This window comes from Gorilla gorilla, chromosome 9, assembly GCF_029281585.2.
Source record: "Gorilla gorilla gorilla isolate KB3781 chromosome 9, NHGRI_mGorGor1-v2.1_pri, whole genome shotgun sequence".
NCBI lineage: Eukaryota > Metazoa > Chordata > Mammalia > Primates > Hominidae > Gorilla > Gorilla gorilla.
This window is the reverse complement of record NC_073233.2, coordinates 23,753,391-23,774,924: the sequence shown is the minus strand read 5'-3', so window position 1 is coordinate 23,774,924 and position 21,534 is coordinate 23,753,391. Positions and strand designations below refer to the sequence as shown.

The 21,534-nt window shown below is 51.1% G+C and overlaps 3 protein-coding genes across 8 annotated transcripts in view; 2 read left to right on the top strand and 1 right to left on the bottom strand.

Moving 5' to 3' along the window:
* Positions 1-2,667: 2,667 nt before the first annotated feature.
* On the top strand, positions 2,668-3,905 carry LOC129525448 (collagen, type I, alpha 1a-like). Its single transcript, XM_063693699.1, has 2 exons — positions 2,668-2,812; positions 3,352-3,905. The coding sequence occupies exons 1-2, from the start codon at positions 2,668-2,670 to the stop codon at positions 3,903-3,905; spliced, it is 699 nt and encodes a 232-aa protein (XP_063549769.1).
* Positions 3,476-7,980, top strand: KCNJ11 (potassium inwardly rectifying channel subfamily J member 11). Its single transcript, XM_019035722.4, has one exon. It carries the CDS (start codon positions 4,731-4,733, stop codon positions 5,901-5,903), a length of 1,173 nt encoding a protein of 390 aa, XP_018891267.1. The 5' UTR covers positions 3,476-4,730; the 3' UTR covers positions 5,904-7,980.
* Positions 7,981-9,297: 1,317 nt separating this feature from the next.
* NCR3LG1 (natural killer cell cytotoxicity receptor 3 ligand 1) overlaps positions 9,298-21,534 on the bottom strand; it is a 32,801-nt gene continuing 20,564 nt past the window's right edge. For 4 of the 6 annotated variants that reach the window (XR_010135439.1, XR_010135441.1, XR_010135442.1 and 1 more), the window contains exon 5: positions 20,173-20,803. Coding sequence is in view for 1 of the 6 variants with exons in the window: in XM_004050763.5 (XP_004050811.3) it covers positions 20,783-20,803 (21 nt within the window). In the remaining 5 variants the exon portion in view is untranslated. Of the gene's footprint in view, positions 20,804-21,534 lie in introns of all 6 variants that reach the window. The other 2 variants (XR_010135443.1, XM_004050763.5) reach the window with 1 other exon arrangement.

The window sequence follows — 21,534 nt, the reverse complement described above, 5'->3', positions numbered from 1 at the left end:
AACCAGCCTGGCTCTGGCATCAGGCAGAAGCTGTGTGAGCAAAAGCCTGCTTCCTTACCTGTGAAATGAGGCCTCTATTAGTCAGCCAGGCTGCCACAACAACATATCACAGACTGGGTGGCTTTAAAACAGACTTTTTTTCTCACAGTTCTGGAGGCTGAAGTCTGGGATCAAGGTGTTGGCAGGTTTGGTTTCTCCTGAGGCCTCTCTCCTTGGCTTGCAGAGGGCTGCCTTCTGGCTGTGTGCTCACATGGCCTTTACTCTGTGCACATGCATCCCTGCTTTCTCTCTGTGTCTTAAAAGGACACCAGTCATACTGGATTAGGGCCCCACCCCTATTACCTCATTAAACCTTAATTATCTCCTCACAGGCCCTATTTCCAAATACAGTTACATTGTAGGATGAGGCTTCAACCTGTGAATCTGGCAGGACACAATTATGTCCATAGCAAGGGTGATAGCATTTCTGCAATGAGCTTATCAGATAAGGTAACAGATCTCCATACAGCTTGGTCTCATTTCTTCTCACTTTCATTCTTGAATTAAAATCTGGATTAACACTATTTCAATTGCAAATGACAGGAACCCAATTCAAAGTAACCTAAGCAGAAACTGAATTTATTGAATATGTGACTGACAAGGCTAAGAGGTATACTACTTCAAGCATGGCTGGACCCAGGTGTTTGACATCCATCCGGGATGTGTCTTCCTTTCTGGGTTCCATTTTCCTCCCCTTTCATTATGACAGATGGCCACTAGCAGGTCCAGCTTATATCCTGCCCCAAGGCAACCCAAGAGGCAAAACAGATACTCCTTCCCAATAGTTCCAGCAAAAGCTTGGGAGCAAATCTCAATGGACCAACTTGGATCACATTCCCATCCCCACCCCACTGTGATCAGAGGGGTGGCATACACTGGCTGGCTAGGCCTGGATCATGTCTCCATCTCCATCCCTCAAGCAGGGGCATTCAGAAGTGGAAAGGTGGTCCTTCAGAGGGAAAGCACAGTGCATGAGTCACAGGTCAGCCAGGTGGTGTCTGGGAGACGCTGGAGCCCAGACACCAGGGAGACTAAAACAGCAGCTGTCCTGACTTCCTCTGCATCATGAAACAAGAGTGCACACCTGCCCTTGGCCAAGAAATGGCAGGTGCTCATTTACATCTCATTTTATGATCATTTGCATATCATCTGCAGTACTGGCTGCACCAAGCCCTGAGGTGCAGACCTAAGAGTCTTGAACCTGCATCCTCTTGGCTGCAAGGGGATCATAGAGGCACAACATAAGAAAAGCCCACCAGTTATTGGAGGCAGGTCCAGTGCAGACCCCTGTGGATGTTCCAGGAGCCAGAGAAGCTCGGAAAGGAAGTGCTCTGTAAAGCCTGGCAGCCTGCCTGGAAAAGACAAAATTTGAGTTAAACATTGTGGGGGATAGGGATTGGTTAGGCAGAAAGAGAAAGGGTTGGGGTGGCAGGTAGGGACAGCAGGAGCTAAGGAGTGATGGTGGAAGTGTGTTAAGAGTGTTGGTTGATCAGGGAGGTGGGAGAGAGATTACAGCAGTAGGGAGGGCATCATATCAGAGAGCCCTGAATGCCAGAGCAAGGAGTGTGGGGTATGCCCATGGACAAAAAGGGAGAAGGGTTTTGAGCAAGAAAGGGACTTGACAAGTTCAGTATTTGGTGGAGATGACTATAAGCAAGTGCAGGATGGAGCAAAAGGGGAGGCTGAGCCTTTCAGGTGGGAGACTCAGCCTCTCAGAAGGGTGAGCAGCAGGGAGGGAGGTGAGGCCTCAAGGCTGCACCGGGAGGCAGAACCCAGCCTTTCCAGCTCTGAGATTTCCCCAGGGGCCCAGCAGCTTCCTCCACTGTGAGATCTCCCAAGAGCAGAGCCGGGGAACTGAAAGAGGACTCCACAAGCCTACCACTGCTCCAAAGCCACCCCACCTTGACAGATTGAAGGGAAGTAGCAGGGGCAGGGCTGGGCCCACAGTGAGGTGTTGCAGGGATGCCCAAGGTCATCCTGGCCCAAAATCCCTGTATAACATCCCTCATGGCCCACCGACTTGATTTGGGTACCCCACAGATGTGGCTCATCTCTGGTTATTGTTATTAGAACTGACTCTTGCATATGTGAAACCAAAGCCTGCCTCTGTTCCACTTAGTGTCCTGGTTCTACCCTTTGGGCCACAAAAAACTACTAGTTCATCCTCCTTCAAGGCCAGGTGTTTCTGCAATAGTGCCCAAATCCCTGGGGGACTTTCCTTTTCTGATGGCTGGACAGTTGTAGTTGCCTCAGAGATTTCCCCATGTAACCCTGTCTCCTTGAGCTTCCCACTCTGCTCATCTCATTTTACCCTCCCCTTCCTAGACACTGCATCTTTGTTAATATAGCCCATGATCACACCCATCCTTTGTAGCGGTGTTCGCTCTGCCTGCAGGTGGGTAGGGAGAGAAAGGAAAATCCAATATAAAATGCATATCTTGCCCCCACTGTGGCCCACAGCCACACTGCCCTTTCCAGACCCTGTCTCAAGCCCCCACTCCAACAAAATGGCCACAGATGGTCAGGGGTTCTTCCATAAGGATCTGAGCCACAGAAAGCAGTAAAGCCGTTACTGTTCCAACAACAGAGATCTAGCAGGCTTTCCCTCCCAGCTGAGAACCCGGGTCCATGCCACAGGGCAGCCTCAGGCTGATGCCTGAACAGAAACACTACTATGCCGGGACCAAGAGCCTGGGTCCCCCAGTGCCCGAGGCAGCCCTAACACACTGTTCAGGCCTAAATACCACCCATGACCTAACGCGGAAGAAGTCAGGTGACAGGTGTGAGAAAGTGTAAAGCAAGTGGCCTCGGCTCAAACCTTCTTTAAAGTAGGGCCGGAATGGTTGAGAAGATGGAGCCGCCCAGGCTGCCCCACAGCAGTAGCAGGTGTTAAACTGTGCTCCTTTCCTGCCGAGCCCTTTTTTTTTTTTTTTTTTTTTTTTTTTATGAGAGGGAGTCTCAGCTTCCATCAGATTGTCAAAGGATTCAAGACTAAGATTAAGAGCATCCCCCAAAGAGAAGCAGCTGCAGGTTGAGAAGTCCTCGGACCGCCTAATTTCCCCCAGCCCTGGGATTGGTGGCGCCGCCTCTCAGCGCCTCCTTTCCCGGGGAACCTGCAAACCTGGCGCGGCCGAGAGGCGGATTACTGACCCAAATACGGATGGGGATACTGGGGGAGGGGAGCCAGGGCGACAGGGCGGCGGCCCCAGACTGGGAGGGCGGGTCACAGATCCCTCCCAGCCCCCCACTTTCGTAGAGCGTGGGCAGGAGGAACCTCTGGGTTCCGCGGATCAGAAAAACTCCAAAGGCCAGGTTGTGAGTCCCGGGAGGGGAGGTGGAGGGCGGGGGCGGGGAGGGGCGCGGGAGGGGCGGGGACTTGCTCTGGCCCCGCCCCCTGCTCTCCGGTGCAGGTCGGGCTCCCCCTGGCGGTCCCCGGCCCCGTTCCTCTCCTCGTGCGCCCCCCTCCCGCCGTCGTAGACCCCTGCCTAGCCCAGGTCGGTCTCCGCGGACCCACGGACGGACAGACAGACGGGAGGACGGCCAGCCGCGAGCGCCCGGGCGGCGGGAGGGGGCGGGGAGGCGACGGCCGTGGCGTGAGGAGCAGGAGCAGGTGCAGCGGCGGCGGCGGGCGGGGCCGGGACCCGGCGCGGAGCGGGAGCCGCGGCGCGGGCGGGCGGCAGGGACCGGGAGGCCGCGACTCGGAGTCAGCCCCGCCGGGTCGCGCGCGGGTCCGGGGAGCCGCAGTTGAGCCGGGTGGGGTGGTGACTCCAGAGAACGCAGGATCCCAAGGAGACAGAGAGGACGAGAGCTGGAGGGGGATCCGGAGAGCGGCGGGGGCGCTCCGGGAGGGGTGGAGTAGGACATAGGGGGCGCACCTGGAGGGGAGACGGGGCGGGGGTGGCCAGGACGTGAGCTGGAGCCTGGGAGCCCGAAGGCCAGACAGGTGAGGCGGGAGACCCCGAGGTGGGGGTGAGGTCCGGTTAGTGGGAGAGATCCGGAGGTGTTAAGTTCTGAGCTGGGCTGGGAAGGCAGGCTGGGCGGGGAGAAGGGCTCTTAGCGGGAGGCCCAGGGGTGGTCAGCTGGTGGGGGAAGCTGGGGGAGGACGCAGGGCCAGGTGGAGAGCCGGCAGGGTTGGGGGCTCCCTAGGCGCCAGGCAGGTGGGCTCAAGGGTGAGGCTGTTTTTTTGTTTTGTTTTTTGTTTTTGAGACGGAGTCTCGCTCTGTCGCCCAGTCTGGAGTGCAGTGGCGTGATCTTGGCTCACTGCAACCTCCGCCTCTCGGGTTCAAGCGATTCTCCTGCCTCAGCTTCCTGAGTAGCTGGGATTACAGGTGCGCACCACCATGCCCGGCTAACTTTTGTATTTTTAGTAGAGATGGGGTTTCACCATGTTGGTCAGGCTGGTCTCGAACTCCTGACCTAGTGATCTGCCCTCCTCAGCCTCCCAACGTACTGGGATTACAGGCGTGAGCCACCGCGCCCGGCCTGAGGCTGGTATTAAGAAGTGAAGTGGGACCCAGGTGGAGGTAAGGAAGAGTCTGGTGGGGAGTTATCTCAGAAGTGAGGCCAGCACAGGCTGAGTGCAGCCCCAGGGTGAGAAGGTGCCCACCGAGAGGACTCTGCAGTGAGGCCCTAGGCCACGTCCGAGGGGTGCCTCCGATGGGGGAAGCCCCTCCCTGGGGGTCACCGGAGCCATGCTGTCCCGCAAGGGCATCATCCCCGAGGAGTACGTGCTGACACGCCTGGCAGAGGACCCTGCCGAGCCCAGGTACCGCGCCCGCCAGCGGAGGGCCCGCTTTGTGTCCAAGAAAGGCAACTGCAACGTGGCCCACAAGAACATCCGGGAGCAGGGCCGCTTCCTGCAGGACGTGTTCACCACGCTGGTGGACCTCAAGTGGCCACACACATTGCTCATCTTCACCATGTCCTTCCTGTGCAGCTGGCTGCTCTTCGCCATGGCCTGGTGGCTCATCGCCTTCGCCCATGGTGACCTGGCCCCCAGCGAGGGCACTGCTGAGCCCTGTGTCACCAGCATCCACTCCTTTTCATCTGCCTTCCTTTTCTCCATTGAGGTCCAAGTGACTATTGGCTTTGGGGGGCGCATGGTGACTGAGGAGTGCCCACTGGCCATCCTGATCCTCATCGTGCAGAACATCGTGGGGCTCATGATCAACGCCATCATGCTTGGCTGCATCTTCATGAAGACTGCCCAAGCCCACCGCAGGGCTGAGACCCTCATCTTCAGCAAGCATGCGGTGATCGCCCTGCGCCACGGCCGCCTCTGCTTCATGCTGCGTGTGGGTGACCTCCGCAAGAGCATGATCATCAGCGCCACCATCCACATGCAGGTGGTACGCAAGACCACCAGCCCCGAGGGCGAGGTGGTGCCCCTCCACCAGGTGGACATCCCCATGGAGAACGGCGTGGGTGGCAACAGCATCTTCCTGGTGGCCCCGCTGATCATCTACCATGTCATCGATGCCAACAGCCCACTCTACGACCTGGCACCCAGCGAGCTGCACCACCACCAGGACCTCGAGATCATCGTCATCCTGGAAGGCGTGGTGGAAACCACGGGCATCACCACCCAGGCCCGCACCTCCTACCTGGCCGATGAGATCCTGTGGGGCCAGCGCTTTGTGCCCATTGTAGCTGAGGAGGACGGACGTTACTCCGTGGACTACTCCAAGTTTGGCAACACCATCAAAGTGCCCACACCGCTCTGCACGGCCCGCCAGCTTGATGAGGACCGCAGCCTACTGGAAGCTCTGACCCTCGCCTCAGCCCGCGGGCCCCTGCGCAAGCGCAGCGTGCCCATGGCCAAGGCCAAGCCCAAGTTCAGCATCTCTCCAGATTCCCTGTCCTGAGCCATGGTCTCTCGGGCCCCCCACACGCGTGTGTACACACGGACCATGTGGTATGGTATGTAGCCCAGCCAGGGCCTGGTGTGAGGCTGGGCCAGCCTCAGTTCAGCCTCCCCCTGCTGCTCATCCAGGGTGTTACAAGGCACTTGTCGCTATGCTATTTCTGGCCTCAGCAGGAACCTGTACTGGGTTATTTTTGTCCCTGCTCCTCCCAACCCAGTTCAGGACTGGCTCACCCCTCTCCCCCGCCCAAGGCTGCAGAGGCTGTGGGAGGTGCTGGGCCCTAGAGCTGTGTGTCCAGCCAGTCCTGGGTCCCCACGATTGACCGGCCACACTCTGGGCCGGTGGCTGGGGAAAAACAATCCCCTGAGGGCTGCTGCTTTGCGTCTGTGGCTCCAAGAAGTGCCTGTGGTCAGGCCCCAGCTCTCCTTGGTCCCTGAAAAAGCACCTGGCTAAGGGCTGGGCCTGGCCAGCAGGGAGGGCAGTTGATGAGAGAGCGTGTTCCCGCTGGAGGGTTGGTGCTGTGGAGCCTACACCGGCAGGGACAGCCTGGGGCTGACAGGGCTCCCCTCCGAGGGCCAGTTTCAGGTCTGGAAGGGGAGGAAGCAGGGGAAGGTGACCTGAGGAGGCTCGGCTTTGTAGAGCCCCGCTCAGGCACAGGGAGGAGGAGATGCCAGGGCTCCTGCCTTTTGCCACATCGGCCTCCTGCAGTGAGGGCTCTGTGGGCTGGGGCTGCTGCCCCCGCCTACCTCCTGCCTGTCCCCAGAGGCTGAGGAGAGGGGGTACTGTGCCCACCACACATGATTAGGCCTCAGACCCAACTCTGGTCCTGGCTCCACGACAGTGGCTGCCACTCACTTTGTCCAGAAGGTGGCTTGGGGGTGGGTGTCTTTGGGTTGCTGGAAAAGGTGTGGGAAGGTTCAGGATGGTGGGAGGGAGTGAGGTCCCTGAGGTGAAGAGGCCCTTGGTCCTGACGGGTTTGACCCGTGCCTGGACCCTTGGAGCAGTGTTGTGTGAACTTGCCTAGAACTCTGCCTTCTCCGTTGTCAATAAAGCCTCCCCCTCATGACCTAAACTCTGGGCTTTTCTTGCTGGGGAGGCAGCAAGCATGCTGGTGGGAAGGGAGGCAGGGACTGGCAGCTGCCACCCCCTTCAAGAGGCGCCATAGACCCTAGCGGGGAGGGCAGGGGAGGGACGGAAGGCTGGCACCTCTTCCACCAGTTCAGGGGGACTTTCCCCTCTCCTGCCTCAGGTGGCCCAGCCCTGTCAGCCTGTCTGGCCAACTCAGCCTTTGGGCACTCACCAGGCTTTGCAGCCCTGGGCTCTGTCTCTACTCCCAGGGACCTGCTGGAAGGCTGGAGTGCCCAGGGAGAGGTGTAGAGGTGTCATAGGCATTAGTGTAGTAATTGGAGCACTAACTCTCAAGCCAACTGCCTGGGTTCGAATCCTGGCTCTAGCTGTATGACTTTTGTCAAGTAACTTAGCCTCTCTGTGTCTCAGTTGCCTCTTCTATAACATGGATGCTAATAGTACCTACCTCATAGAATTGTTTTGGAAGTAAATGAAAAATATGTAAAATGCTGAAGTGCCTGGTCTACAGTAAGTGCTCAATAAATGTTAACTATTGTGATTGCTGCTGAATCAGCTACATGATGAGGAAACGGCCAAACAAGTGTTAAAGAGAGACGGTGCTTTTATTTTGCCCTTGGTCATGTTTCTTTGCCAGGTCTTTCTTTCCACACGGTGTCCCCTCCTAGCTGAGACCACGATTTTGGGGGCTGTGGCAATGCCTGTGACCTGGTCCCCTTGTCTCCATCTCACCCACTGTAGTCCATCTGCCACGCAGCCTCCAGGGTGGTCTTAGAAGGGTGGGTCACCCCCCACCCCCATCATGAAATACCTTCGGTAGTTCCCCATCACCTCTGGGTCAAGGCTAGCTTCTTAGCAGCCATTTCAGGCTGTGACTGCCTCTCCGGCCTTATGGCCCACTGTTTTCTTGCCAGGAGTCTGCACTTGCCCACCCACTTCCCTAGGTACCTCGCTGTCCTATCCCTCCTGACACATAATGTTGAGCTTCCTACCTCCCAGACCTTGCTTATGTTACTCCCTTGGCCTGGACTGCCCAGGCCTCATCTCTGTCTGTTGAAATCCATAAAAATCCAGGCTGAGTGATGCCTCCTCGAAACCTTCCCTGATTTCTCTGGAAAAGGAAGGTCCCTTCCCTCTGTTGTGCTGTGGGCATTCTCCTTTTGCCTACGTTTAGGGGTCTGTCTCCCCATCCCCAAGTCCATGGCTTCCTGAGGTCAGGGACTGTGACTCAGCACTGTGGCTGGCTTACACGGAGTAGGTGCTACATGAATGAACAAATGAATGAATGAATAACGGATGGATGGCGTACAGGACAAAAAGCCAGGGTTATTGCTACAGTGTGAGGCCTGCAGACAGGGCATCAGTGAGGGTCTGTCTCAGGTGGCTCCAGAGGAAGGGCCAAGGGGCCCTTCCAGGAAGTTGCCACTGCTGGTCTGAGCTCTAAGCTGCCCTCTCCCAGCACCCATGCAGCTCCCAGCGCTGATTCCCTTCCTTGCAGAGCTGACCCATTTCTGGTTTTGACGGTGAAGGGGTGAAAGCTACTCAGAGTCAGCCCAGCATCCTAGGAGGCTGGCTCTTGCGACTCAGCTTGGCTGCCATTAAGGCCAAGGAGAAGGGCCAGACTCACTAAGGACCTGCTGGCAGTACCATCCTTGGAGCCCAGACCAGAGTAACCTTCCTCCACCCCTCAGGGACCTTAAGCTGCTGGTGAGTGTGAAGCCCACAGAACTGAGGGCTTAGCGCCACCTGCTGGCCACAGAGAAGACTTACTTCAGCAGAGAAAATCAGGACCACCCGTCCTAGGTTTTCCACCAACTCTGAGGGGGACCCCCAGCCTTAAGGCATAACCCAGGGAGGGGCTGGAAAGCTCCAGGCATAGAGAGGCAGTTCGACCAAGCCTCCCTCCTCCGCGAAGGTGTTCTTGCCCACTGATGGTGCTACCTCCATCTGGGGGCACCCTTTCTCTACGGCACTGGCCTCAACTGGACAAAGAAGTTCACCTGAGCGCTACTCAGCCCAGCAGGAACTTCTGTGATAATTTTGTCTGTGATATTCTGCCTCCAGGATTGCATCCCTCAGTCATCATGTGACAGCAGAGGAAGCAGTCTGGCCCATCCACATGCTATGTGCAGAGCTGTCTCAACTCCAGGGCCCCTGAAAAGGAGAAGGGTAGTACCATGTGTCACTGTGGCCCAGCAGGACTAAGAGAAGCACCGTTCTTCTTTGAGTTTGTAGATGAGGAAACAGGGTCAGAAAGGGTGGCATCTTAGACCATTCAGGCTTCTATAACAAAATACCATAGACTGGGTGGCTTATAAACAATAGACATTTATTACTCACAGTCTGGAGGCTGGGAAGTCCAAGATCAAGGTGCCAGTGGATTCAGTGTCTGCTGAAGGGCCTGTCTTTCCCCTGTAATCTTACATGGTGGAAGGTGTGAGGGAGCTCTCTGGGGCCTTGTTACATAAGGGTACTAATCCCATTCATGAGGATTCCACCCTCATCACCTCCCAAAGGCCCCACTTCCAAATACCATCACCTTGGGCATTAGGATTTAACACGTGCATTTTAGGAGGACACAGACATTTAGCCTATAGCAGGAAGTAATTTGCTAAGATCTCACAGCTAGTAGGAGGCAGGTCCAAGATTTCAGCCAAAGTCTGTCTAATGCCACAGCCCTGCTCTTCCCTCCCCCTTTCCCCTAGCACACAGTCCCAGTGACCTAAGCTCCAGCTTTTAGTAGGGCTGCACCTTGTTCTTCTAAGTGTCACATTCACCACAGGGAGAAAGTTGTCTCCAAACCAAGGGAAAGAGGGAAGGTGGAACTCAGCAAGCCCCTGGGCCTCCCTGAGATCCCAGATTGGAAACTGGCAGCAGGCTTGGCTGTTTTGTGACAGCCTAGATTATGTCCAGAACACCTATGGAGTCAGAACAACCTCACTGGCACTTTTTCTGGCCCACGTGCATGATGAGCCCTCCATCTTCTTCCTTCTTACAGGAAGACTGGGCTCTTTGCTTTCCAGGCTCTTCTTCCAGCCAGTCAGGTGTCAACGCAGCCTGATCGGGCACATCTGCCGCCCATCTGTCCCCAACTCATATCAATGGTGTGAGACATGTCCTGGGCCTCAGTCCTGAGCTTCAGAGGGAAGGCAAGCCAGGCCACCCTCTTCCTGTGTGCTAGTCTAGAAAAACTAGCCCACTCACACACTAGAACCTGCCCAGGCCTAACACCTGTGGATTTGGCATCTCCAGCCAATGTCACCATGAGACCCACCCGAGCCCCACTAATGTGCACCTCTGGCCCTTCTGCTGGAGAGGACTCACGCAGCTTCTCCAGGGCCCACTTTCTCTCCACGGGCAGGAGGCTCTGTCTTTCACCTGAGCTCCTCCCCCACATCTTTTTCTAGGGAGAACTTTCCCAGGGAGCTTGCATTCACAGCAGGAGAGCTGCCCTGACACTCCACAAGTCTCTGGGCTCCCCAGGGCCTCTGAGGTCTCCCCAGGCCCAGATATCAGACACTCTGTGTTGTACCAAGTGTCCAGATAACTTTAGAAAGAAGACATGAATTCCGTTCATCAAAGTCATGTTGACCTCAGGTCCGAAGAACAACAGATTGATTCCAGCTTGAAAGAAGCTAGGGAAAGGAAGAACAGTGGGGTTAGTCAGAGCTGGGCCAGAAGTGCCTTTTGTTGTGCTGGATTCTGGGTTATTGGCAGCCTCTCTGCCAGAGCTACCCGTCTAGGGCACTGATCTGTGGGAGGGGAAGCAGGTGCTACTCACACCCTATTCTAGTTCCACTCTGGGCAGGTCTAACTCTGGAGTGATGTGAAGAGCAGGCTGCCTGGACTGGCCAAACTGGGTCCAGGAGTGTGAACTTCTGCCTTTCCCCCGACCTCAATTTCTGGCAGGCACCAAGGCCAATGAGTGAAACAAGTAATACAAAATGCCTGTGCAGCTCCACAGCTTATTACCTTCAGTGGGGGAAGCAACAATGTTCAGGTATGCAGCACAGGTTGGCACTGCCTAGAAGCTGTCTATAGCTTATAGGATCCAGTTAACCCTTTTGTTAGTCATGCACCTCCCCTGCATGAAATGATATTGTTCCTTGCAGCACAAATATGTCCCAACCTCCTCCTCCCCAGATCATCAGCCCCGAACTGAAGCAAAATAGACTTTGGGTAGTCTTTCCTCTGTTTACTCTTTACTTCATTTGATCAATTCCAATTTTTTTCATAATGCCATTATTATTGAGGGAAGGGGAGTAACTTCAAGGTAATCCAGAGAGAAGCAAATGCAATACAGTTCTGACTGAGATGCAGATTCCTTTTTGTTAAATGCTGACTGTGTCCTTGGTTTCCCATTCACCTGGGAAGTAGAAGAATAAAAATCATTCCATAGTTCTATCCAAGGAGGGCAGCTGCAACAGTGTGCTCTTGAGCAGGCTGTCTGGGTCATCAGGAAAAGCCATTCTAGTTACTCACGCATTCTCTGAGAAACCTTGTCATCTCTGCCATCTGTCTCTGTGTAGGAATTGCCAAAGTCCTTCAGTTCCCCATCTCAAATAAGCAGTGAATGGGTTACTTCCCTCATTCTAATCCTTCAGTCCCTCCTTGTGTCCGTTTGGATCTTCCAGGAAGCAGCTTTCAAGATGGAGTTAGAAGTACAAGTGAGTAATGAGGGGTGATTACCGTGAAAGATAAAGGGGAGAGGCTGTAGGGGGGAAGGCCTCAGACCACAGTGCAGGCTGACTGTGAAGGAAAGGCAGGGGGGATGTGGGAAGACTAAGATGAGCCTCAGGCTACAGTACAGTAAGTCCTCACTTAATGGAGTTGAGAGGATCTTGGAAATTATGACTTTAAAATTAAATAATGTAGAACAAAACCAATTTTCCCATAGGCTAACTGCTGTAAGAAAGAATTAAGTTCACAGCATATTTCTGGTCATAAAACACAACATCAAACTTCTAAATAAAGACCAAACACTTCAATATTTAACACTGAAATAAATGTTTACATATACATTTAGGAATGATTACTAATGACCAATACTAGGCCAGGCACGGTGGCTCATGCCTGTAATCCTAGCACTTTGGGAGCCCAAGGCAGGAGGATAGCTTGAGCTCAGGAGTTTGAGACCAGCCTGGACAACATAGCAAGACCTTATTGCAACAAAAAAAAAAAAAAAAAAAAATTAGACAGGCATGGTGACATGCGCCTGTAGTCCCAGCTACTCAGGAAACTGAGGTGGGAGTATCGCTTGAGCCCAGGAGGTGGAGGTTGCAGTAAGCCAAGATTGTGCCACTGCACTCTGGCCTGGGTGACAGAGTGAGACTTTGTCTCAAAAAAAATTACTAAAAACAAATAATAATTACTCACCCAATGATTCCAGTTCAGAGTTGTGGGTGGCCAGAGCCTATCCCAGTGGCTCAGAGCACTAAGTGGGCATCAACCCTGGAGAGGATGGTATCTGGCTGTAGGGCATGCTCACACCCACACCCTCATTCACTGTGGCACCATCTAGACACCCCAATTTACTGAAAGTGCTCATTTTTGCGATGTGGGAGGAAACCAGAGTACCTGATGAAAACCCATGCAGAACATGCAAACTCCACACAGACAGTGGCTCAGGTTGGGAACTGAATTTTTTTTCATCAATGTGATAACAAAATGACATCAAATAAAATGATGTTATTCTAGCACCTAATATACACTCTGAGAAAGTCTTGGCCACCCCAGATCCCCGAGATCAGCAGCTGGAGATCTCAGGATATAGTTCAGTATTCCAGCATCAGCTCCCAACACGGAGCTCCTGCCTTGCTCAGTCAGTGGCAGAAGCAGTCTGGGGAGAGCATGGCACCAGCTGGAATACTGAAGCAGATCCCTGAGATCTGTAGCTGGAGCCCATCAGCTGACTGCACTCCTCACACAGGCTCTCTCTCGAAGGGGGTCTCAGACACATCTCTGTGGCTAACACACCTCTTTTGGTCAAAGCTCAGCTTCCTGAGGAGTTGTAGCACTTAGCTTATGCTGTGTAACAAAGCCAGTATAAAACAGTGGCTTTAAAAAACATTTTAAATATTAATGTAATATTTAAAATGTTTTACATATTAAAAGTATTTTCCAAGTATTTGAGAGTTGGCTCTGCCAGCTCTGCTGATCGCAGATTTGCTCACATGGAGTCAGGTGGCTGTCATCTAATCTAGCCTGGCCTCCACTGGAGCAACAAGGATGTGGTAGCCAGCATCTCTCATCCTCCAGCAGGCTAGTCTGGACCTGTTCTTCTCCCAGCACCATTAGAAGCACACGAGGAAGCAAATGAAGACACACAAGGCCTCTTGGGGCTTACACTTGGAACTGGCACGCCTTCACTGCTGTCTTCTTAAGTTGGCTGAAAGAGGTCACACGGTTGGAGGCACTACAAAGTTACACAGCAATGGACATGGATGCAGGGAAGGGTGTAGGATTGGAGTCATCTTTGCAAACAACTAAAGGACCCAGCTGATCATAAAGGATTTGTTTTCTTTTTCCATAAGCATCATTGCTGATGTTGGGGTTATCAGCAATAAACTGATAGTTTTACAGTCTCACCAATGCACCACAATGTAGCAGTCTCTCATTGCCCAAGGTATCACCTGAAGTTCTTTGTCTCATAACCAAGAAAATTAAGGAGCATGGACCCCAAAGGTGAGGTTGGAGCAAAAGTTTAAAAAGTGAAAAAAGAAAGCTCCCCACTGCCAAGAGGGGGCCCAAAAGAGTGTCGCCATTTCACAGTTGAATACAGAGGCTTTTGTAAGAAATTGATGAGTGCTGGGCATCTCATTTGCATAAAGCATGAATTTCTGGTAGTTCTACCCTATCCTCCCAGTGTGCACGCAGGCCCTTAGCTTGAGTTACTCCATATGGCTTTGTTCCCCTTACTGTGCATGTCTCGGGGAATGGAATTTTCCATTGTGGGCATCTCTGGGCAAGTCTCCTGTGTAGTCTTTCTTACCTAGGCAGCTGTGGACATGTCTAAGGCAAGCTTCCCTGTACAAGTTCTCTTCTCTGTGCCTGCAGTTTGATTTTTCAAGCTGTTCTTTTGTTTGGAAGAATTTTACCGAGGACCCACCCTAACTGCCTGTCTGACTGGTTTCTTCCTTCCTCCTCTCTCATTCCCTGCTTCAGGAGTGGAGACCCCAACTGCTGTTGGGGAAAGTGGACGATGACCACTCCTGGCTGCTTCCTGCTGGAAGGGGGCGTCGTTGGGGTTACAGCAGTTAGGGCTCCTCCTGAGACTGGTCTAAGGGTCCCCAGAAGAATGACGTGTCTATGTGTGGTTCTATCTGCAGCACCGTTTGGAGTTTAATAGCCTCTAAGTGAGAGGAAACAATTTGAGTTACAGTATTGAATATACAAAGTCCAAACATTAGTACAAAACACATGAGCAAAAGGGGGCCTAATAAAGGAGCTAACCAGTTCCACAAAGAAGACTGGAATCCATTTAAGAGGGATTGTAGCCAACTGGGACTGGAGCCCACATTCTCTCTTAATCTGTCAATGTTCTAATTTGATCTTTAAGCACCTGTACATTCTCTTCTACTTGACTAGAGGTATTGATCTAGAAGTGACATGCTTCTTTTTAAAAGTGCACAGGTACCCCATACTTTGGCCATAAGGATATCTAGGGCCTGTCTATTTTGCATAACTACTGAGGCTAAAGAGTTTATGAATTGTTGTTGTGCTTCTATGGCTCCTACTGTTAGCTTCTACCCTTGTGGCATCATAATAGAAATATTAAGTACTGATTTTTCAAGGAGACGAATACCAGCAAACCAGAATAGGCCTCTGACTATAGAATCCCCTATCCATGGTTTTTCTGAGATAGGATTGTCATGTGCAGGTCCTACCCAATCTTCTCTTTCAGTTAAGTCTCCATATGAAGGCATGGAAATGATAGACCTCTTTGTTCAGCGCATCTGAGATAGCACACTCACTAGAAAAGATGCTAGGCTAGGGATGTCCCCAGATGATGCTGCCGTATCAGTGGAATTTAAAGATAACAGGTCAGGAACCACTGCCACGATAGTGCAGGTTCCCTTCCAGTGCCTAGGGAGGAATAAGTGTAGCCAGGAGCCACAAAGGAAATAAAGCCCTGTCCCCTGAAGGGCCAGTTCTAAGTTGTAGCTTGTGAGAGACACAGGCTGATCTTTCTCATATCTTAGAAGCTTCCCCCTCCTGCATGTAGTAGGAACATCTTTGGGATGGGGATATCTATACTCAGGATAGTCACTCACGATGCCATTTGGAATTTTACATGCTAAATGAGAAGGGTCCACCTGATAAATTGAGTTTTGTTTTTTGAGATGGAGACTTACTCTGTCACCCAGGCTGGAGTGCAGTGGCACAATCTTGGCTTTCTGCAACTTCTGCTTCCCGGGTTCATGCAATTCTCCTGCCTCAGCCTCCCGAGTAGCTGGGACTACAGGCATGCACCACCACGCCTGGCTTTTTTTTTTTTTGTATTATTAGTACAGACGGGGTTTCACCATATTGTCCAGGCTAGTCTTGAACTCCTGACCTCATCATCTACCCGCCTCAGCCTCCCAAAGTGCTGGGATTACAGGCGTAAGCCACTGCACCTGGCCGACAAATGGAGTTTCAAAAGACCAGGGACACGATATGTCCTGGCCAATATCTCAGATAATGCCCCCTTGTGACAGGGGCTGTCAGTCCAGAAGTCTCCTGTTCTGTTCATCCACAGATTTGTAGGCCACTACTACTAAGCATCATACAGGGGGTCTGGAATCCCATGAGGGTGCATGTCTGGGAAGGCCTATGTGTTGTTTTTTACATTATAGTGCCATGTGTCAGGGTGGTTACCCAGAGCCTGCCATTCCCAGCAGGCCTTCCAACCAGGAGGAGACGCTGAATTCTGAAAGCCTCCCCTCCATATGGCTTCCAATTTTCTTAGATCATCCTTCTTATGTCTTTTTCTCCAAACTTCCGAGCTTTCAGCAATTACAAGTATGGTGTTATAATACTTGAGATCTCCCAGGTATGGTCCTTTTCCTCTGCTTTTAAAACAGGAGGAGGCATTTGCTATTACCCGGCCAACTTTTCCTAGCCTGAGGGTGTGAGGCTTATCTTTGGGGAAAGTTTTTCTGGCACCAGGGAGGAAATGCTTTCCTGGGAGGAGTTAGTTACTCAGTTGAAAGTGTTCCCATACCATGTTCCATTTATGCCTGACAAGTCTTTAATGGCTAAAGGTAAAGCTAACAAAGGGAATCCTAAGACAGTAAATACCAAGTCATCAAGAGGTTCCTTAGTGTTACTGAACTGAGCAAACCGCTCAGGACAGACCCAGCAATTTGTCTTGTATAAATGGGACATGGCTGATACAGTAGAGGCTAAAGGGTGTGACGTATTACCAAACCCAATAAAAAGTCCTAGCAGACTCTGCCCTACTGGGTAGAGGCTTCTTTAAATGAGGGACCATTGTTGTTTTGGAAGTACTTAGGGAGCCCAAAGTGAGGAATTATTTAACTAATTAGTATTCTCACCACCTCAGAGGCCTTTTCTGTTGGGCATGGGAATGCCTCTACCCAGTTAATGAAGGTATGCACCCACACCAAAAGACATTGAATGCCATTTATTTTGGGCATATGGGTGAAGTCTATCTGCCAGTCCTCCCCTGAGTAACTTCCCATCCTTTGAGTGTGGTGGGGAAGAAGTCATCTGTTAAAGGGATTATTTTTAAGAGGGTTTCACGAGTATTAACAACCTATTTGACCATTTTTAGTAGATTTTCTCCTGAGAACAATCTTTGGATGCACTGATGTCTTATGCTTTCCTAAGTGAAAGGCTCAGTGGAGAATTTTAAGAATCTTCCATTGGCTGGAGGCTGGCAAGCATACTTTGCAATCTTCTGATTGTAACCATCCTGAGGGTTGAAAAGTATACCTCGAGAGGTGGCCCATTCTATCTCTGTAGGGGAATACTGAGGCTTTATTTCCCTTATGTAGCCCTCCCAAATCAGAGGGGTCTCAAGTTTATTGGGACCTTGGGGCCTTCTTACTGCTGACTTAGCTCTTTGGTCTGCTAGCCTGTTTCCTTTGGCTATTTCATCTACCCGCTTCTGATGCCCTCTGCAATGTCTGACCACTAATTCTCATGGGAGGAACACTGAGGATAATAGCCTGTTGATGTCTTGATGGTATTTAATGCAAGACCCATTAGCGGTGAGGAAGTGCCTTTCCTTTCAGATGGCAGCATGGGCAAGGAGAACTAGAAAGGTACACTTGGAGTCAGTATAAATGTTAGCTGTCTTTCCTTTGCTTAGTTCAAGTGCTCTTGTGAGAGGGATCAGCTCAACTGATTGAGTGTGTGTGCCTGGTGAGAGAGGCACATTTTCAATGTTATTTAGGGTGACTACTGCATATCCCACTTTTCAGACTCCCTGTCCTACAAAAGAGCTCCCATCCATAAAGTGGGTCCAGTCTGGATTTTCTAGGGGAATTTCTTTGAGATCCTCCCTAGCGGCATAGGTTGTACTACAGTCTGTTCACAATTATGTTCAGTTTCTCCAGTTTCCTCTGGGAGGAAAGTGTCTGGGATCAGGCAAGGTCAGGTTTTTAACTGGACTGCAGATTCCTCTAGCAGCAAAGCCTGATACTTGAGGAGGCAGCTGTCTGTTAGCCAGAGACTCGCTTTAGAGGACAGCAAGCCTGCCACATTATTTATGTGAGGCATAAACAGGTTATTCCCCAGGGTTAACTAGGTGGCCTCTGGGACTAGCAGGGCCACTACTGTAACTGCTCAGAGGCAAGCTGGCCATCCTTTAGCCTCCAAGTCAAGCTCTCTACTTAAGTAACCTACTGGCTGTTGAGCTGGGCCTTGAACTTGAATTAAAACTCCCAGGGCCATTCCTTTCCTTTATGATACAGAAACTTTAAAGGACTTCCCTACAGAAAGACTGGGGGCTGGTGCTTTAAGCAAGGCTTGTTTTAACTGATTAATGGCCTTTTGACCTTCAGGTTCCCAGGTCAGGAAGTGAGTTTTAGCCACTTGAATTTCTTTTATAAGGTGATATAAAGGGCAACCTATTTTATCATACCTGGGTATCTATAACCTACAAAAACCTGTAATGCCCAAGCATCCCTCAGCTGCTTGAGGGTTCTGGGGAGAGGAAGGGAGGAAATGGGATTAATCCTCTCCTCGCCTAGTGCTCTTGTTCCCTTCTGACAAGACCAGATCTAGGTACTTTACCAAAGTCTGATAGAGCTGAGCCTTAGATTTTGAAGCCTTATATCCCTTTCCAGCTAGGAAATTAAGGAGAGCCTCAGTGCCGTCTCAAGAAACTTCCTCAGTCGGGGCACAGAGGAGAATGTCATCTACATATTGTAAAACTTTAACCTGAGAATGGAAGAATTCGAAGAGATCTCTTGACAATACTTGCCCAAATAGGTGGGGGCTATCTCTAAATCCCTGAGGCAGTACAGTCCAGGTTAACTGGGTGGTTTGATTGGAGGGGTCTTCAAAGGTAAACAAGTATTGGGAGTCACGGTATAAAGGTATACAGAAAAAGGCATCCTTTAGGCCCAGAACTGTGAACCATTTAGTTCCCTTGGGTATTTGAGTTAGCAAAGTATAGGGACTGGGATCTACTGGATGAATCGTAATCACAGCCTCATGAATAAGGCAGAGGTCCTGAACTAGTCTCCCTTCCCCATTGGATTTTTGCACCCCTAATATTGGGGTGTTTCAAGGGCTACTGCAAGGCCAAAGGAGGCCTTGTGCCTTTAGGTTATCAATGCTGGCATCTAGCCCTTTTCTACTTTCTGGCTTCAGGGGGTATTGTCTCTGGTTAGGAAAAAAAGTGGGATCCTTGAGGTGGATCCAGACTGGTATAGTGGTTATAGTCCGGCCACTTCTTCCCTGAGTTGCCCAAACCTCTGGGTTAATGCTGGTTTCCACTAAGGAGAGGCGGAGTTTGTCCTGGAGCCATAAGGATGGTGGCCCCCATACGTGCTGGAATATCTCTATCTAATAAAGGAGTGGGATTTTCAGGCATGACTAAAAAGGCCTGTGTAAACAGTAGGTCCCTCTGACTGCAACTAATAGGTTGAGAAAAATATCAGGTTAAAGTCTTCCCTGAGATGCCCATCATGGTTGTGCTATGGGAGGAACGAAGGCCTGAATTGGAGAGGAAAACAGAAGCCTGGCTCCAGTGTCCAGAAAGAAGTCTACCTTCCTCCCTTCGAACTCCAGAATCACCTGGTGCTCCTGGGTAGTAACAGCAGTCTGAGCCACTGTAGCCAGGGAGTTGAGCCCCAGGACCCATCAGTCCTGCTGGACCATTTGTGAGACTGGCTCTGGACTCAGTGACCTATGCTTCCCAGGACAGTCTGCCTTCCAGTGGTCCCCATTGTATACTGGACAGGGTTGAGGTGGCTTCTTCTTGCTGCCTGGGCAGTCCCTTTTGAAGTGCCCTAGTTTGCCACATTGGTAGCAACTAGCAGGTGCACCTTGGGGATACTGGGTTTTATACAAAGTGGCCACCAGAGTCTCTGCCTTTTTCTTGTGTTTCCTCTCCTTCCCCTGGGCCTCCTCCTGGTCCCTATTATAAAAGACCGAGGTGGCTACCTTCAGGAGGTTTTGTAAGGTGCTATCTAATCCCATGGCCTGTTTCTCTAGCTTCCTTCTGATATCAGGGGCTGTCTGAGTAATAAACTTGTCTTTCAAAATTAGCTGTCCCTCAATTGAATTATTTATGTGAGGTATAAACATACCTCACAGGAGACAAGGAAGTGTGTTTCACTACAGCCTCTCTCAGCCTTTCCAAAAAGGCTGAGGGATTTTCATCTAGTTTTTGATCTATCGTGGAGAGTTTGGGGTAATAAAGAGGCTTGGCTCTGGTCCTCTGTAGGCCCTCTAATAAGCACATTTGAAAATGTTTTCTTTGCCGCTCATCTAAGGTACCACTGGGGTCCGAATTATGTTGTTCAAGGGGCACTGCCTCGCTTCCTATTGGGTATGTGAATGCTGGTTCTTTCTCACCTTCTTTCCTTATTGAGTGGCTATAGAAGACAGGTTGTTCATCTCTGAATTTTTCTGCTGCCTGCAGGGCTACCTGTTTTTCTGTAGTAGTTAAGAGTTTAAGAGCAACATAACATCACCCCAAGTAAGGTCAAACACCTGAGTTAGGTTTTGGAAAGCCTCTATATATCTATCAGGTCATCAGAGAACTTGCCCAGGTCCCCTTTTATTTGCCCAAGGTCCTGTAATGAAAAGGGAACTTGGACCCTAGTGGCACCACATCCATCAGGCATTTACTGTAGGGGTAACAGTAAAGTTGGGGGTTGGGAGGATAGAACTGGAGTTGTTGATGTTGTGGCTGGAGGAGGTTCCCAGATAGGGGAGACAAGAAGGATTGGGGCATCCGGAACTGCATCCGAGTGTTCCCTAGGGGTTTGCTTCTCAGACTTTGCAGAATTATCATCTATGGACTTGCCTGATGTAACTGTTAGGAGAGCAGGGTCAATTCTACAACACTGACAAAGATCTGGGTTGTCTCGCAAGGCAAAGAAGGCTTGCACATAAGGAACCTCGGACCATTTGCCCTCCTGTCTGCAGAAAACATCTAGTTGTTGAATGGTATTAATATTAACACTTCCCTCAGGAGGCCAGGCCTCCCCATCCTGCAGCTGGTAAGACGGCCATGCCCGAGTGCAAAAGAATATGAGGTGCTCTTTCTTCAGAGTCTGAGTGTCAAAGGAGTTCCAGTGTTTCAGAATGCACTTGAGAGGAGTATAGGCTCAAGATGATTTGTTACATATCTAGAAAAAGAGGAGAGAAAAGGCATCCCTTAGTCTCCTTTGTCCTTCTGGAGTGACCGACAGCAGAGAGAAAAATGGAAGGGGCATCCCCCTACTCCTCTTCCCTCCCATTTCCTCAGGTTCCTGGTGACCATTATAGGTGCTGCCCATGGATCAAAGCATGACCTTCACCCATGAATCCGGAGGAGCTGGTTTGTGCTCACCTGCACAAGGTCCTAGCTCTCTGCCCTGCTGGTTTCCTAGACCCACTTGGCCCATAAGGCTCCTGAGATTCCCTAGAACCCTGGGAGAGATTGTGCAGTAGTTGGATTGGGGCAAGACCCTTTAAGGAAGGGAACATCTTAACTCTATCCTTACATCCTCTTACTACCACCCCGGCAAAGTTATGAATTCCTAGAGAATGAGACCGATTGATTTCTAAACACAAGATCCCTTTCTCACTTAGATGCCAGTGTAGCTGTGTACAGAACAGATGCCTCAAAAGAATGTAAAAATTGAATGGCTGTTCTCCCTCCAATGGGGATAACACCGAGGCTAAAATCTGTCTTCCCAGGGTAGCTTCCTCCCAGCTGTTGAAAGAGGAGTTTTTCTGCTTACAAATAGGGCATGGGGCCTGATCACTGAAAGAGGGACATAAGAGAGAAAGGAATCAGGGAACTAGAGGTTTTGGGCAAAGGGCTGACAAGGCTTCTCACAGAGAAAAATCCCATCCCACTAGGTAGCACTATAGG

Bases quoted from the DNA above. Each gene is read 5' to 3' on its own strand.
- KCNJ11 (XM_019035722.4), top strand. From the start codon at position 4,731: ATGCTGTCCCGCAAGGGCATCATCCCCGAGGAGTACGTGCTGACACGC.
- LOC129525448 (XM_063693699.1), top strand. From the start codon at position 2,668: ATGCCACAGGGCAGCCTCAGGCTGATGCCTGAACAGAAACACTACTAT. The intron at 2,813-3,351 runs GTGACAGGTGTG...TCCAAAGGCCAG, and splicing joins CCTAACGCGGAAGAAGTCAG to GTTGTGAGTCCCGGGAGGGG.